This window comes from Ostrea edulis, chromosome 1 (assembly GCF_947568905.1).
Source record: "Ostrea edulis chromosome 1, xbOstEdul1.1, whole genome shotgun sequence".
NCBI lineage: Eukaryota > Metazoa > Mollusca > Bivalvia > Ostreida > Ostreidae > Ostrea > Ostrea edulis.
This window is the reverse complement of record NC_079164.1, coordinates 99,743,213-99,758,015: the sequence shown is the minus strand read 5'-3', so window position 1 is coordinate 99,758,015 and position 14,803 is coordinate 99,743,213. Positions and strand designations below refer to the sequence as shown.

General features: G+C 33.5%; 1 protein-coding gene across 5 annotated transcripts in view; it reads right to left on the bottom strand.

The window, feature by feature from the left end:
* The window catches only part of LOC125670660 (mitochondrial sodium/calcium exchanger protein-like), a 36,370-nt gene that overhangs the window by 8,825 nt on the left and 12,742 nt on the right, over positions 1 to 14,803 (bottom strand). For 2 of the 5 annotated variants that reach the window (XM_056140604.1, XM_056140595.1), the window contains 8 exons: positions 13,862 to 14,029; positions 11,990 to 12,094; positions 11,167 to 11,214; positions 9,971 to 10,164; positions 9,620 to 9,752; positions 4,782 to 4,903; positions 2,644 to 2,721; positions 900 to 975 (listed from right to left, as the gene is read on the bottom strand). In XM_056140604.1, coding sequence (XP_055996579.1) covers positions 900 to 975; positions 2,644 to 2,721; positions 4,782 to 4,903; positions 9,620 to 9,752; positions 9,971 to 10,164; positions 11,167 to 11,214; positions 11,990 to 12,094; positions 13,862 to 14,029 — 924 coding nt within the window. Of the gene's footprint in view, positions 1 to 899; positions 976 to 1,637; positions 2,722 to 4,781; positions 4,904 to 9,619; positions 9,753 to 9,970; positions 10,165 to 11,166; positions 11,215 to 11,989; positions 12,095 to 13,861; positions 14,030 to 14,803 lie in introns of those variants that run through there. The other 3 variants (XR_008795986.1, XR_008795985.1, XM_056140619.1) reach the window with 3 other exon arrangements.

Below are 14,803 nucleotides of genomic sequence, written 5' to 3'. Positions count from 1 at the left end.
ATTATTACAGTTCCTTACAGATTTTTCTCATACTCTTCAGTCCTTTTTGTTAATTTACTCAGTTGAAACTCAGAATACTCCCACTTTTGCTGGTTTATTTCAATTGTGGTAACACTTGACAATTAGCTGTTATTTTTATATATAGAACCTGTTATTTGTTGTCAATTACATTGTAAATCAACTCCACATCCTTAATGAATTATAAACTCCTTAATGGTGTGTTCATTCCCACGTGTTGACCAAAGTTCAGGAATTACCTTACCTGGATTGAACATTTTACTAGAGCCAGTGCACAGAGTTTTGGGCATTCAATCACCTGAGTTACTGCCCCTGTTATACTGGTTCCGTAATTACCTAAAGTAAGTTTGGTACTGCACACATAAAAATAACTTTCTCCTTTAGATGTTGTCTAACCCGAAAATACTGACTGGCATCAACAGCATCTTACTTTTAGACAAGTTTTATAGGGACTGGTTCACATTTTTTGAAAAATATATATGTATCAAAGACTTGGTCTTTTTATGTTTACAAACAAAACCAGTGAAATGCTAATTTTGTAATTTAAAGATCTTACTTTTGCAGTCACAAATTTAACTTTTAGATGACACATTTTACCTAAAACATTCATGTACTTGAAAAATGTGATAGATATAATAAAACTTAGATTGATATCCATTTCTTTTGAAAACTTCGTAAACAATAACATACAGCAATCTTTGTTTACAAAACAAATAAATAATAAACTTCCTAAAATGAGCTTCTGTGATAAAGTAAAGCCTTAATGTTTTTATGAAACCTTTTAAACACATTAGACAATATATTTTGATCATTAAAAGTGAAATTTGAGGGAAATTCGTGAATCAGTCTCTTTAATGTATGACAATTAGAGAGCTACAAACCTCCAATACTATTTCCCCATGCCAGGAGGGTTAGGCCTAACACTGCGTTACTAATGCTGAAGACTACACCAAAGGTCTGCAAACAAGGAGAAACAGAATCAGTGTACAAGTTGCTGGATCTGTGAACACTGAGGTAACCATTTCTAACAATCGATGACTGGGCTTGTAAAAAATCAAATCACCATTTTAAACATTTTTAAACAGAGGTAAAACAGTTCCACATGACACAGAGGCAATTCATCATTAAGTAAGACACCTCATCTGATGATTACATCATTAAGTAAGACACCTCATCTGATGATTACATCATTAAGTAAGACACCTCATCTGATGATTACATCATTAAGTAAGACACCTCATCTGATGATTACATCATTAAGTAAGACACCTCATCTGATGATTACATCATTAAGTAAGACACCTCATCTGATGATTACATCATTAAGTAAGACACCTCATCTGATGATTACATCATTAAGTAAGACACCTCATCTGATGATTACATCATAAGTTTGCAGGTTGTTCACATTATCCCATATCCCATTGCTTTTACACTCCCATAATACATTATTTATTCCCTTATATATCTATTTTACATAATTTAACTTGTTTCTTTTCAAAATGTAGTTTTTTTTATGTATTAGGTTACATTAAAAGGTCACTTGCATGTCAGTTTATATATATATATATATATATATATATATATATATATATATATATATATAAATAGCACTCATATGAACATGCTTGTTGAAAGTTTCTTATTAAAAAGTATTGAACAGCATGCAAAATAAATATGAACAATGTCATGTAACAAGATTATTCATAATAAATCATTCTAACAGTTTATGCAACTGTTGAATCACATTTAAATATTTCAGAGTTCCACTCATTTAATATTCAACATACTAGTATACTCAATATCATGCTTATGAAATACAATATATAACTTTCCCAGAATCCTTCACTACTTATTATGTAACAGTGGAAAACGTGTACATGTATATTAAAAATGAATAAATGTTCAAGATAAAAAATAATAAATACAAATAAACATACTATACATGGTAATAAAACACATAATCAGGGACTGTAAATCATACAATTATGTGACATACATGTATGTACTTACAGACATACAGACAACATGTTAGAATTTCATTCCATATATCATTATTCATTACCAGATCAGTGTAACCCAAACACCTCCTATATCTGTCAAATTAAAAAATTAAAAAAATAAAATAGAAACTGTCAGAAAGTCATTTCTCACAAAAATACAATAGTCTAAAAGGCAGTGCATGAATAAATTTATTTACCTACAGAATATTGACCATCTACCTGTAGTATATTGACCACCTTCCTGTAGTACATAGTGACCTACCAGCAAAATATTGACCATGCACCTACCTATAGAATATTGTGACCTACCTGTAGGATATTGAACACCTACCAGTAATTGGCCATCTAACTGTAGTATATTGACCAGTATATTGATCACCTACCTGTAGTACATTGTGACCTAACTGTATTAAATTGTGACCTACCTGAAGAATATTGACCACCTATCTATAGAATATTGTGACCTACCTGTTAGATATTGATCACCTACCTGCAGAATATTAACTGTCTAACTATAGAATATTGACCACCTACCTGTAGTATATTAACTGTCTAACTATAGAATATTAACTGTCTAACTATAGAATATTGACCACCTACCTGTAGTATATTGACCACCTACCTGTAGTATATTGACCACCTCGTTAGCCACAGAATAGATCCAAACCACAGCTACCACAAAGCCAACATAGGCAAAAAGCTGAAAAAAGCAATTAAGACACAATCAACAGTTTACCTTCAACTTCTTCATTGAACATGACCAGACCAAAATAAGTTTCAAATCATAAATCAAACAAATATAAAAAATTAAAAAAAACTCATATTGGATATAGTGAAACACACTTCGAGCGAATTACAGGGGACAACAATTTTAGATTTCTTATACAGTCTACTCCACTTATATTGAAGTCACTTATATTGAACTATCTGTTATATTTAAGTCACTTATATTGAACTATCTGTTATATTGAAGTCACTTATATTGAACTATCTGTTATATTGAAGTCATTTATATTGAACTATCTGTTATATATTGAACTATCTGTTATATTGCAGAAGTCATTTATATTGAACTATCTGTTATATTGAAGTCACTTATATTGAACTATCTGTTATATTGAAGTCATTTATATTGAACTATCTGTTATATTGAAGTCACTTATATTGAACTATCTGTTATATTGAAGTCACTTATATTGAACTATCTGTTATATATTGAACTATCTGTTATAATGAAGTCACTTATATTGAACTATCTGTTATATATTGACCTATCTGTTATAATGAAGTAAAAATAAATCACCAGCAACATTATTTACATAGTCTTTATAGTACAACATCGGTTATATAATTTTGGATATAATGAACAATTCAGGTTGATCCCCTGAATTTCAATCGATCTGGAGTAGACTGTAAATGTAATTCAATATATCTGGAGTAGACTGTAAATGTAATTCAATATATCTGGAGTAGACTGTAAATGTAATTCAATATATCTGGAGTAGACTGTAAATGTAATTCAATATATCTGGAGTAGACTGTAAATGTAATTCAATATATCTGTTAAGTTCATGATGTGTTTTATAACTACAGGTTATGAAAATCACTTTGCTGTAAACTGTAAGCATGCATCCATTAAATATAAGTTATTTGCTGTGCGCTGTGACTGTATATCGAGTGAAGTGGGAGGTTTGATTCCAATCAGACTGCCGTGTTTTACCGTTTTAAACAAGAACTCACTGGATATAATTCAAATTATACTTATCATAGATTTCAATAGGATGTCCCTAACACTTCCCTATAATCGTGTTGATTTGTAAACCATTAATTCACACAAATGGTGTGAACATGTATATGTATTATATAACACTATTAAAAGAAAAAGCTGTAAAAACCATAGCTGCAATAATGTAGCCCTATCCAATTTTTTTTTTATTCTGACATTTTCGGGATAGGGCTACATATTCCATAGGATCTCCGTAATGGTGCAAAATAATTTTATGAATAACCGATAATAAACTCTGTGTATTATTCCCAAATGTTGTTTACACCAAAAGGAGTACCAACTTTGTGCTCGGGCATGTCTAATAAAGGTGTTTTTCATTAAATATAACGTACAGCATGCAAAATTCTTCGTCTGCTCCGCCATGCTTGTTATTGCGAGATCTCGTAGGTGGATCTAATGAAAAGCCTAAACATTGACAATCAACGCGAAAATGTAGTTACTCGAGCCACTTGGACAAAGAAAGAAAAATCATATTGTTGCAGAAAGAATTTACACTCTGCTGTTCGGTTTTTAACTTCATATTAAATTCAAACCTTTTCAATACTGACGAAATAGCTTTCGCCTCCATACTTGTCCATTGATGTAAATACTACCTTATATGGCATATGCAAATGACTTGACAACCGGAAGTTGAAACTTCAGTACATCAAACATGGCGCACAAATATGAATCGAGAAATTGGAATTTATCGAAATTGTTGAAAACGGTAGAATAGAGCCTCACAAATCTTAAGTTGCAGGTTGTAAATTTATATATTGACTAAGAAACATAGAATATCATTTTATTTACGTAAAGAAAGTCAGGAAATGTTTAGAATGAGCGCAAATGTTGCGGGAGTGAATCACTCCCGCATTTGCACCATTACGGAGATCCTAAGGAGTTGTAGCCCTCTCCCTAAAAAAAAAAAAAAAAAAAAAAAAATCAGAGAGGGCTACATTATTGCAGCTATAAAAACCATGACTCCTCCTCCTTACCGGGTGATACTTTGGTTGTTCATTGTCTCGTGATGTGAAAAACACCAGGAGACTGAGTATCATTCCAATGATCAGGACTAGCGCCCAGACTGGGAAACTGCTGCCAATCGTGTCCAGTCCCACTGTCAATACAAGAAAACAATCTATCATCCAATGATTAGGACTAGCGCCCAGACTGGGAAACTGCTGTCAATCGTGCCCAGTCCCACTGCCAATAAAAGAACACAATCTATCATCCAATGATCAGGACTAGTGCCCAGACTGGGAAACTGCTGCCAATCGTGTCCAGTCCCACTGTCAATACAAGAATACAATCCTCCACAATGCAGGGTGTTATTTAACTTATATTGTGGCACATTTCTGCCATCACTTGAGATAGTTATGTTGACTTGTCAATTAGCTATGTTGACTTGTCAATTAGCTATGTCGACTTGTCAGATAAAGTTGTCCACTTGTCAAATAATAAAAAGTTCAAAACTGTAAACATAAAAATCACCCAAGGGTGCATAAGCCGAGTTGCATGGGATACATTGTAAAGTCAAGAATGATGTGGCATATTTATAATTGTGAAGAACTAATTTCAGTTTTAAACTTTTCGAGTTACTGTCCAGAAACCATATTTGTCTGAAGTTTTCAATCTATTTTCGGTCACTGTGACCTTGACCTTTGTTCTCCAAAATCAATAGGGGCCTTGCTTTGCTGGTATCCAATAATATATCCAAGTTTCATTTGATTCAAATTAAAAAATATTGAGTTATCCTCCGGAAACCAATTTTTTTTTGCGAATTTTAAATCTATTTTCGGTCACTGTGACCTTGACCTTTGACCTATTTTCTCCACAATCAATAGGGGGTCTTCCTTACCTGGTACCCAACAATATATCAAAGTTTTATTTGATTCGGATTTAAACTTTCTGAGTTATCATCTGGAAACCAAATTTTTCTGAAATTTTCATTCTATATTCGGTCACTGTGACCTTGACCTTTGACTTTCCCCCCCCCCAAATCAATAGGGGTCTTCCTTACCTGGTACCCAACCATATATCACAGTTTCATTTGATTAGATTGTAAACTTTTCAAGTTATCATCTGGAAACCAATTGTTGACGCCCAACCGCTCGCCCGCATCACCAAACTAATAGCCGAGTTCAACTTCGTTGCAACTTGGCTAAAAATGCTTTCATGCTCAAAATGTGTCATCCACTTAACAATATGTAATGATCTTACACAACATAATGTTCTGACAAGCTGACACAATGATATAACAAGCCTAACCCAAACCAAAATTATGAAGATCATTTTGGCGACTTGTCAGATCCTTTTGTTGACTTTCAGAACATGAGATTGACTTCTCAGATATCAAAATAGAAAATAGGTGTCAGCAAACAGCATTACCTATATATCAGAATTAAAAAATAATTGGAAATGACAAGTCACCATTATTATCTAACAAGTTATCTGACATATGCCCCCATAAACTTAAATATTATTCCAGTTCATGCACAAAAGGATGTTAGTTATCTTACATATTATACCTGCCTGAGGACTAAATAGTTATCTTACTTATTATACCAGCCTGAGGACTAAATAGATATCTTACTTATTATACCTGCCTGAGGACTAAATAGATATCTTACTTATTATACCTGCCTGAGGACTAAATAGATATCTTACTTATTATATCTGCCTGAGGACTAAATAGATATCTTACTTATTATACCTGCCTGAGGACTAAATAGATATCTTACTTATTATATCTGCCTGAGGACTAAATAGATATCTTACTTATTATACCTGCCTGAGGACTAAATAGTTATCTTACATATTATATCTGCCTGAGGACTAAATAGATATCTTACTTATTATACCTGCCTGAGGACTAAATAGTTATCTTACATATTGTACCAGCCTGAGGACTAAATAGTTATCTTACATATTGTACCAGCCTGGGGACTAAATAGTTATCTTACATATTATATCTGCCTGAGGACTAAATAGATATCTTACTTATTATACCTGCCTGAGGACTAAATAGTTATCTTACATATTGTACCAGCCTGAGGACTAAATAGTTATCTTACATATTGTACTAGATGCAGGGCAAAATAGCTATCTTACATATTGTACCAGCCTGAGGACTAAATAGTTATCTTACATATTATACTAGATGCAGGGCAAAATAGCTATCTTACATATTGTACCAGCCTGTGGACAAAATAGTTATCTTACTTATTGTACCAGCCTGAGGACTAAATAGCTATCTTACTTATTGTACCAGCCTGAGGACTAAATAGTTATCTTACATATTGTACCAGCCTGAGGACTAAATAGCTATCTTACTTATTGTACCAGCCTGAGGACTAAATAGTTATCTTACATATTGTACCAGCCTGAGGACTAAATAGTTATCTTACATATTGTATCTGCCTGAGGACTAAATAGTTATCTTACATATTGTACCAACCTGTGGACTAAATAGTTATCTTACATATTGTACCAGCCTGAGGACTAAATAGCTATCTTACTTATTGTACCAGCCTGAGGACTAAATCGCTATCTTACATATTATATCTGCCTGAGGACTAAATAGTTATCTTACATATTGTACCAGCCTGTGGACTAAATAGCTATCTTACATATTGTACCAGCAGCAGGGCAAAATAGTTATCTTACATAGTGTACCTGCCTGAGGACTAAATAGTTATCTTACATATTATACCAGCCTGGGGACTTAAAATAGATATCTAACATATTGTACCAGCCGCAGGGCAAAATAGTTATCTTACTTATTGTACCAGCCTGTGGACAAAATAGTTATCTTACATATTGTACCAGCCTGTGGACAAAATAGTTACCTTACATATTGTACCAGCCTGTGGACAAAATAGTTATCTTACATATTGTACCAGCCTGTGGACAAAATAGTTATCTTACATATTGTACCAGCCTGTGGACAAAATAGTTACCTTACATATTGTACCAGCCTGTGGACTAAATAGTTATCTTACATATTGTACCAGCTGCAGGGCAAAATAGCTATCTTACATATTATACCAGCCTGTGGACAAAATAGTTACCTTACATATTGTACCAGCCTGTGGACTAAATAGTTATCTTACATATTGTACCAGCCTGGGGACTAAATAGTTATCTTACATATTGTACCAGCCTGGGGACTAAATAGTTATCTTACATATTGTACCAGCAGCAGGGCAAAATAGTTACCTTACATATTGTACCAGCCTGTGGACAAAATAGTTATCTTACTTATTGTACCAGCCTGTGGACTAAATAGTTATCTTACATATTGTACCAGCTGCAGGGCAAAATAGCTATCTTACATATTATACCAGCCTGTGGACAAAATAGTTATCTTACTTATTGTACCAGCCTGTGGACTAAATAGTTATCTTACATATTGTACCAGCTGCAGGGCAAAATAGCTATCTTACATATTATACCAGCCTGTGGACAAAATAGTTACCTTACATATTGTACCAGCCTGTGGACAAAATAGTTATCGTACATATTGTACCAGCCTGGGGACTAAATAGTTATCTTACATATTGTACCAGCCTGGGGACTAAATAGTTATCTTACATATTGTACCAGCAGCAGGGCAAAATAGTTACCTTACATATTGTACCAGCCTGGGGACTAAATAGTTATCTTACATATTGTACCAGCCTGGGAACTAAATAATTATCTTACATATTGTATCTGCCTGAGGACTAAATAGTTATCTTACATATTGTACCAGCCTGGGGACTAAATAGTTATCTTACATATTGTATCTGCCTGGGGACTAAATAGTTATCTTACATATTGTACCAGCCTGGGGACTAAATAGTTATCTTACATATTGTACCAGCCTGGGGACAAAAGGAGAGCAAGACTAATTCATTTCTACACTTCAAAGTACATTCACGACTGTAATAGATGAATATCTAAAAACCTACATTAAAATTCTAGATTATCTATATGTACAAGTATATAGTAAATCGATAATTAGTCAAAGACATGTTAAAATTTCAGAAAATTAATAAGAACATGAAAATAACCCATTTAAGAAAAAGAGAGTATATTGATCTTGACCTTTGAGTTTGAAATATGACCTTCATCTACATTAAACCTATTTCTCTGTGAATTACACATAAAAAATATAAAGTTGATGCAATGTTCTTATTTCTTAGGTGATACTGAGAAGAGACCAAAGCAGTAGAACTTGTTTCATCAAACTCAATCTGGCCAGTGAATTATATACAAGTTTCAAGTTGATATTCATTATTGAACAAAGACATTTAAATCCATGTTCAATACCTTAGCTACCTCCTCCTTTTGCAAAAAAAAAAAAAAGAAAGAGCATGAAAAACCTCCATTTTTGCAAAAGCAGAGAACAAACAAAATACGTGAAAGACAGTCTCAAACTATGGTCAAATTCAGTTGTGGTAAATTTGACCTTGACATATGACTTTATTGGTCACTTTTGACCTTCACTTTTCATTTAACTATGAACATGAAATCTCTGATTTGCAACATACACAAATGTACTAGTGCAAAAGTTATCAGGTTAAAGTTGCTAACAGAGAGACAGACCAAAAATAAAAATCTCCCATTCTGAAGGCACCAAAATCAGGAACACTCTGACCATTTTCCTGCGTAACGGTCAGAGAAGATCTAATTCTAATTACATTGAGGAATCAAGGGTATCAATGCACTGTTGGGAGGAAATACTTTATAAACCAATCGAGGGATAAAAAAAGGACTGAAATTAAAAATTCACATGAAATCATTAATGAATATGAGTACAATTTCTGACAGAAGAGAAAGTAAAGAGAACCTTTGGTAGCCAGTGAGGAGAACACGAGTCCGGTGGTGAGCTGAAGGGAATTCAGGTAACGATTCCACTTATGTAAGTCCTCATCATAGTCCACTACTGGAGTCGTAATAACTAGCAGGAATACCATGGGACACTGTAAAATTAGATACCACAAAGTAGCCAGCAGAAAGCGCAACACAACATCAGTTCTGCTCATTGTAGTCTGATATTCAAAATCCAGACACCCGACAAGATAGTTTTGTTGCTGTTACATAGATATATGTACACTGCTGCTCAAATAGCATATTTTACCCATCTATGAAAACTAATCTAAATACAATGTGGATCATTGTTTACATGAAGTACTAGTACCTTAAAAACTTCAAATATCTTTTTAAATATGCCCATTTCTGCCCAGTTTTCTGTATCTATGGGATTGATAGCTGACAGGAAGCGTTGGAATGGGCTTTGGTCGTCTGCTTCACTTTCAGAACTGTTTGTAAGGATGTTCACGCTGGTCTTCACCTCCTCTGGCAAGTTCCTCAATAATGGATCTCTCTCAGAGCCTGATAAAGGTCACATGTACATTCTTAATTCAGTGGTGTAAGGCTGTTTGTTTCAGATGTTCGATTCTCGATTCTGACATCACATCAAACATAAGACTTTTAACATAGGTAGTTGACTGTTCCCTCGCCAAACACCGAGTATTGAAAGTGAAAGTCAAGAGCCTTTCAGATATGACGTTAAAAATGGAAGTGTCATGGCAGATGTTGGCACGATAAAGAACCCTCACCAGTGCTACGGCCGTAAACACCACTGTGCCACATGTGAAAGCCTAAGCCAGGTACCGTGTCTAGAGAAGTGAAGAAATCTTCATCTATTTTTAAGTTGCTGTCATGGCTACTGAAGTGTAATGTTCTTGAATGAGACATACAACATACAAAAAAAAGTTTCTTTTCCAAACAATTGCTCGATACTTTCTTCTGATATATTTTTTCCATAATGACTTAACATCTTGTATTTTTTCCATAATGACTTAACGTCTTGTATTTCTTCATTCAACATTGTATGATGGTGTTCTGGAATTATTCTAATTCTTGGAATTTACAAAACTGTCATAAAAGTCACAACTAACACCCAATAATGATATAAAATTGTACAAATTTCTGTCATCACAACATTTGATGTTACAAGCATTAAACTTATTAGTTGAAATAAAAGACTTTTTTCTGCCAGTTTTGTAAATTACAAGAAATAAAATAATTCCAGAATCCATTAATACTTGGTTATTAAATGAATAACTAAATGATTACTCATCGTCGCAAACCACGGGTTATTGTTGTTAAATAGAATGAAACAATAACCCGTGGTTTGCGACGATGAATGATTACTATACAAATATCTCACCAAAATGCCTATAATATAAAAGGAAATATTGATATCATTCATTATGCTTGCACCTATGCATAATCTATTGCAAGAAATATGCCTACCATCTGTTATCAAATATTCCAAGATCTAAACAGTATTTGATCAGCTGGGGATAAATACAAGAAAACAACCCGTACCTCCATTTCTTAGATCCTCCCCATCGCTTCCCATGTCATCTTCATTTTCTACAAGATCATATCCAAATAATACAGCATGTATCAAAGAAGTATGGAGTGTTTAACATTGGTACTGAATAAGTTTACAGAATAAACAAGCATTCTGAGAGTATTGCATGGCAATACATAGTCCTCTACCGGAGGCAAAAATTTTGAACCGCAACAATATTCGAAGTTCATTATGTAGGTTATGGTAAAAGGGAAAATTGGGGAACCAGGATAGGAATGGTTGAAAATCAACAAAGACTATATAGACTAGGAGAAAAACTTGTTATGGCAAAGCAATGTACCAATATTGAAATATCGTGTATAGAGAAGTGAAGTGAAGAGAAGACAAATGAATATCTGTAAGCATAACAAAAACTATTAAAAACAAAAAGCTATTTCATTCTATTTCTCTAAGTCATGGGCCAGTAACTTAGTGAAAAATCAACAGACCACACAGAATTTGAATTTGATCTGTAACTTGTTATGGCAAAGCAATGTACTAAATATCAAATGAATATCTGTAAGCACTACAAAAAAAAAGTCCGGAAAACTGACAGTGCATGCTATTTTTCTAAGTCCAAGGGCCATAACTAAGTAAAAAAGACAAAATTCGAAATCGATCTGTAACTTGTTATGGCAAAGCAATATACCAAATATGAAATAAATATCTGCAAGAACAGAGAAAAAAGTGCAGAAAACTGATTTACCAGGCTGACGGACAGACAGATGGATGGAGTGCAAATCTAAAGTTCCCTTTGACTTTGTCAGTAGGGGACTAATAACAAAGTTCACTCACTAACGGTGACCTCTCCTATAACTGTCGGTCGATCTTTTAGTTTCTGGTAAATGTACCTTCCAAGCACCACCACAATCACATAGAAGATGTACAGCAAAATAAAACCTACAATTACATAGAAGATGTACAGCAAAATAAAACCTACAATTACCTAGAAGATGTACAGCAAAATAAAACCTACAATCACATAGAAGATGCACAGCAAAATAAAACCTACAATCACATAGAAGATGCACAGCAAAATAAAACCTACAATCACATAGAAGATGCACAGCAAAATAAAACCTACAATTACCTAGAAGATGTACAGCAAAATAAAACCTACAATCACATAGAAGATGCACAGCAAAATAAAACCTACAATTACCTAGAAGATGCACATCAAAATAAAACCTACAATCACATAGAAGATGCACAGCAAAATAAAACCTACAATTACATAGAAGACGTACAGCAAAATAAAACCTACAATCACATAGAAGATGCACATCAAAATAAAACCTACAATCACATAGAAGATGCACATCAAAATAAAACCTACAATCACATAGAAGATGCACATCAAAATAAAACCTACAATCACATAGAAGATGCACATCAAAATAATCAATGGATAATTTGATTTCAGTTATAAGGCCAAATGTTTAAATTTATGACCTCTATTGTAGATCACTTTTATTTCACAAGACCTTATTTTCATGAGGATACAATGATATACATGTATGTATTTACAAGACATAGCTTTCATAAATCATTAACTATTGCTTAAGGTGGGTCCTTAGTCCTTGATTTTTGGGGTTTAGGTAGCATTTTTTGTCTGGAATCAATAAATTAACATTCAGAGTAATGAAAAAAGGCAAAACAGTTAAGGATTTCCATATTAATTTTCATTACATACACCACTAAAGTCATGTACCCTGATGTAGATTTTTATGAAATTCATTGGAAACAGTTACTTGTTTTTATTTTAATATAAAAACAACAAAATATTTTTTAAATTGCATTTATTTATCGGGAAACATGTCAATAACTAAAACATATGTCATTTTCAATATGTTCATCAAGTTTTAGAATGATATGTGCAAAATTATTGAATTAGCTTTATTCTCCAAAATGTTAAAAAAACAAACAAATGTGGATGCACTTTCCTTATAGCATGGTTTACATATCATTTTTTCTGTTTATATTAGTAGAGTTATATCTGTTATAGTTATTCATGGGGGAAAATCCATACCTTTCCTTAATAATTTCAAATCTATAGCTTCCAGATTATGTATACCCCCATCAAAAACTGAAGTATGGCACCATAAAGCTGAGCTATTTAAAGTCACTCGGGATTAAAAGTTTATGTAATTTCATGAAAAGACACAGATAATGATTCCTTATCACCTTGGTAAAATGTTTGTCAAAAATAAAGGAAATCTATCGCCTTATGGACTTGATAAATAATTTAATGAGAACAGAGTTATTGTCCTTGGATTCAATATTTTGAAACATATCATTGACTATTCAAATATAACTAAGACTTTTGAAATATTTTATGGCTAACAAATTTTTTTACAATAACTATTGAAAAAGATTCCAACAAAATTTATGTTCCTATCATTAAATCATTGACTTTGCAAAATCCTATGACGTCACGGGAGTGTGGAACTACGTTAAGTCTTCTACATGTAAGAGTTTCTTCATAATAAGAACTAAATTTTTGCTACTGGCTAGTCTTGCAAAATTATATGTAAATAATGTTCTCGCAATCATAATTGATTTACAGTTACTGTATCTGATTATTTTAGATTCGTTTTCAAGAGAGCAATATACAAAACATCTGTGCCTTTGGCTTCTACTTTATCGACAATTCTTTTTGATCTTTACCTATGGCCTCTATCTTGGTGATCTTCTTGTCCCACATTACAGAGAATGTCCAGAAGACGCCAGCTAGGTAGAAGACGATATCCCTGATGAACGGCCTCTGCATGGCGTCAAATGGGTGAATGATGGCAATGGTTCCTGCCACTACCGCAGTTACAAACACGCCAGCTCCTACAAAAACGACACAAGCACATTGTACTGCATAGCTCAATGAACTCTTGACCTTCCAATTGCACACAAAATAAGTAAACTTGAATCAATTTAATTCTTCCAATATATTGTATGTGTTTCTTACACCCTTTTTCAGATTTGATCTCTAGCAATATACTTCAGTTATACGGAGTTCAAAGTCATGTGTAGTTCCAGAGGTGTGGGATGCCACCTCATCTTTGGGGAAAAAAAACACATATTTCTGACTAATTTGGTAAAATTTACAAAGTTTAGAAAAAAATTGTCAATGTTAGACTTCCCTCCCCTCGCTGCTAAAATATTCTGGAATGTTTTCATGCGCAGTGCCAAATTTAGACCTGCTCTTGGAAATATTTATGTCAATGTAACAATTTATTTGGTCTCTACTATTACGGTGACATTGTATTTCGAGATCTCAAAATCGGCCCCTGACTTTTATTTCAGTTGTGAACACTCTGTAAAACTAATGTAGTCTCCCGTGGGGATCCAGGTTAGAATAGGTCCTCAGTACCCCTTGTTTATCGTAAAAAGTTATTACATGGGGCAGTCCTTCGGATAAGACAGCAAAAACGAGGTCCCATTTCACAGAAGGTGTGGCACGATAATAATCTTTCCCTGCTCAAAGTCTCCATATGAGTGAAAAATTCTCAAGTGGAACGTTAAACAATATATAATCAATCAATATTACAGTGACAATGTAGTATTTAAAAGTCTTGTAAGCTGCATCCCAGCCAGGATTTAAACTCTTGACTCTCT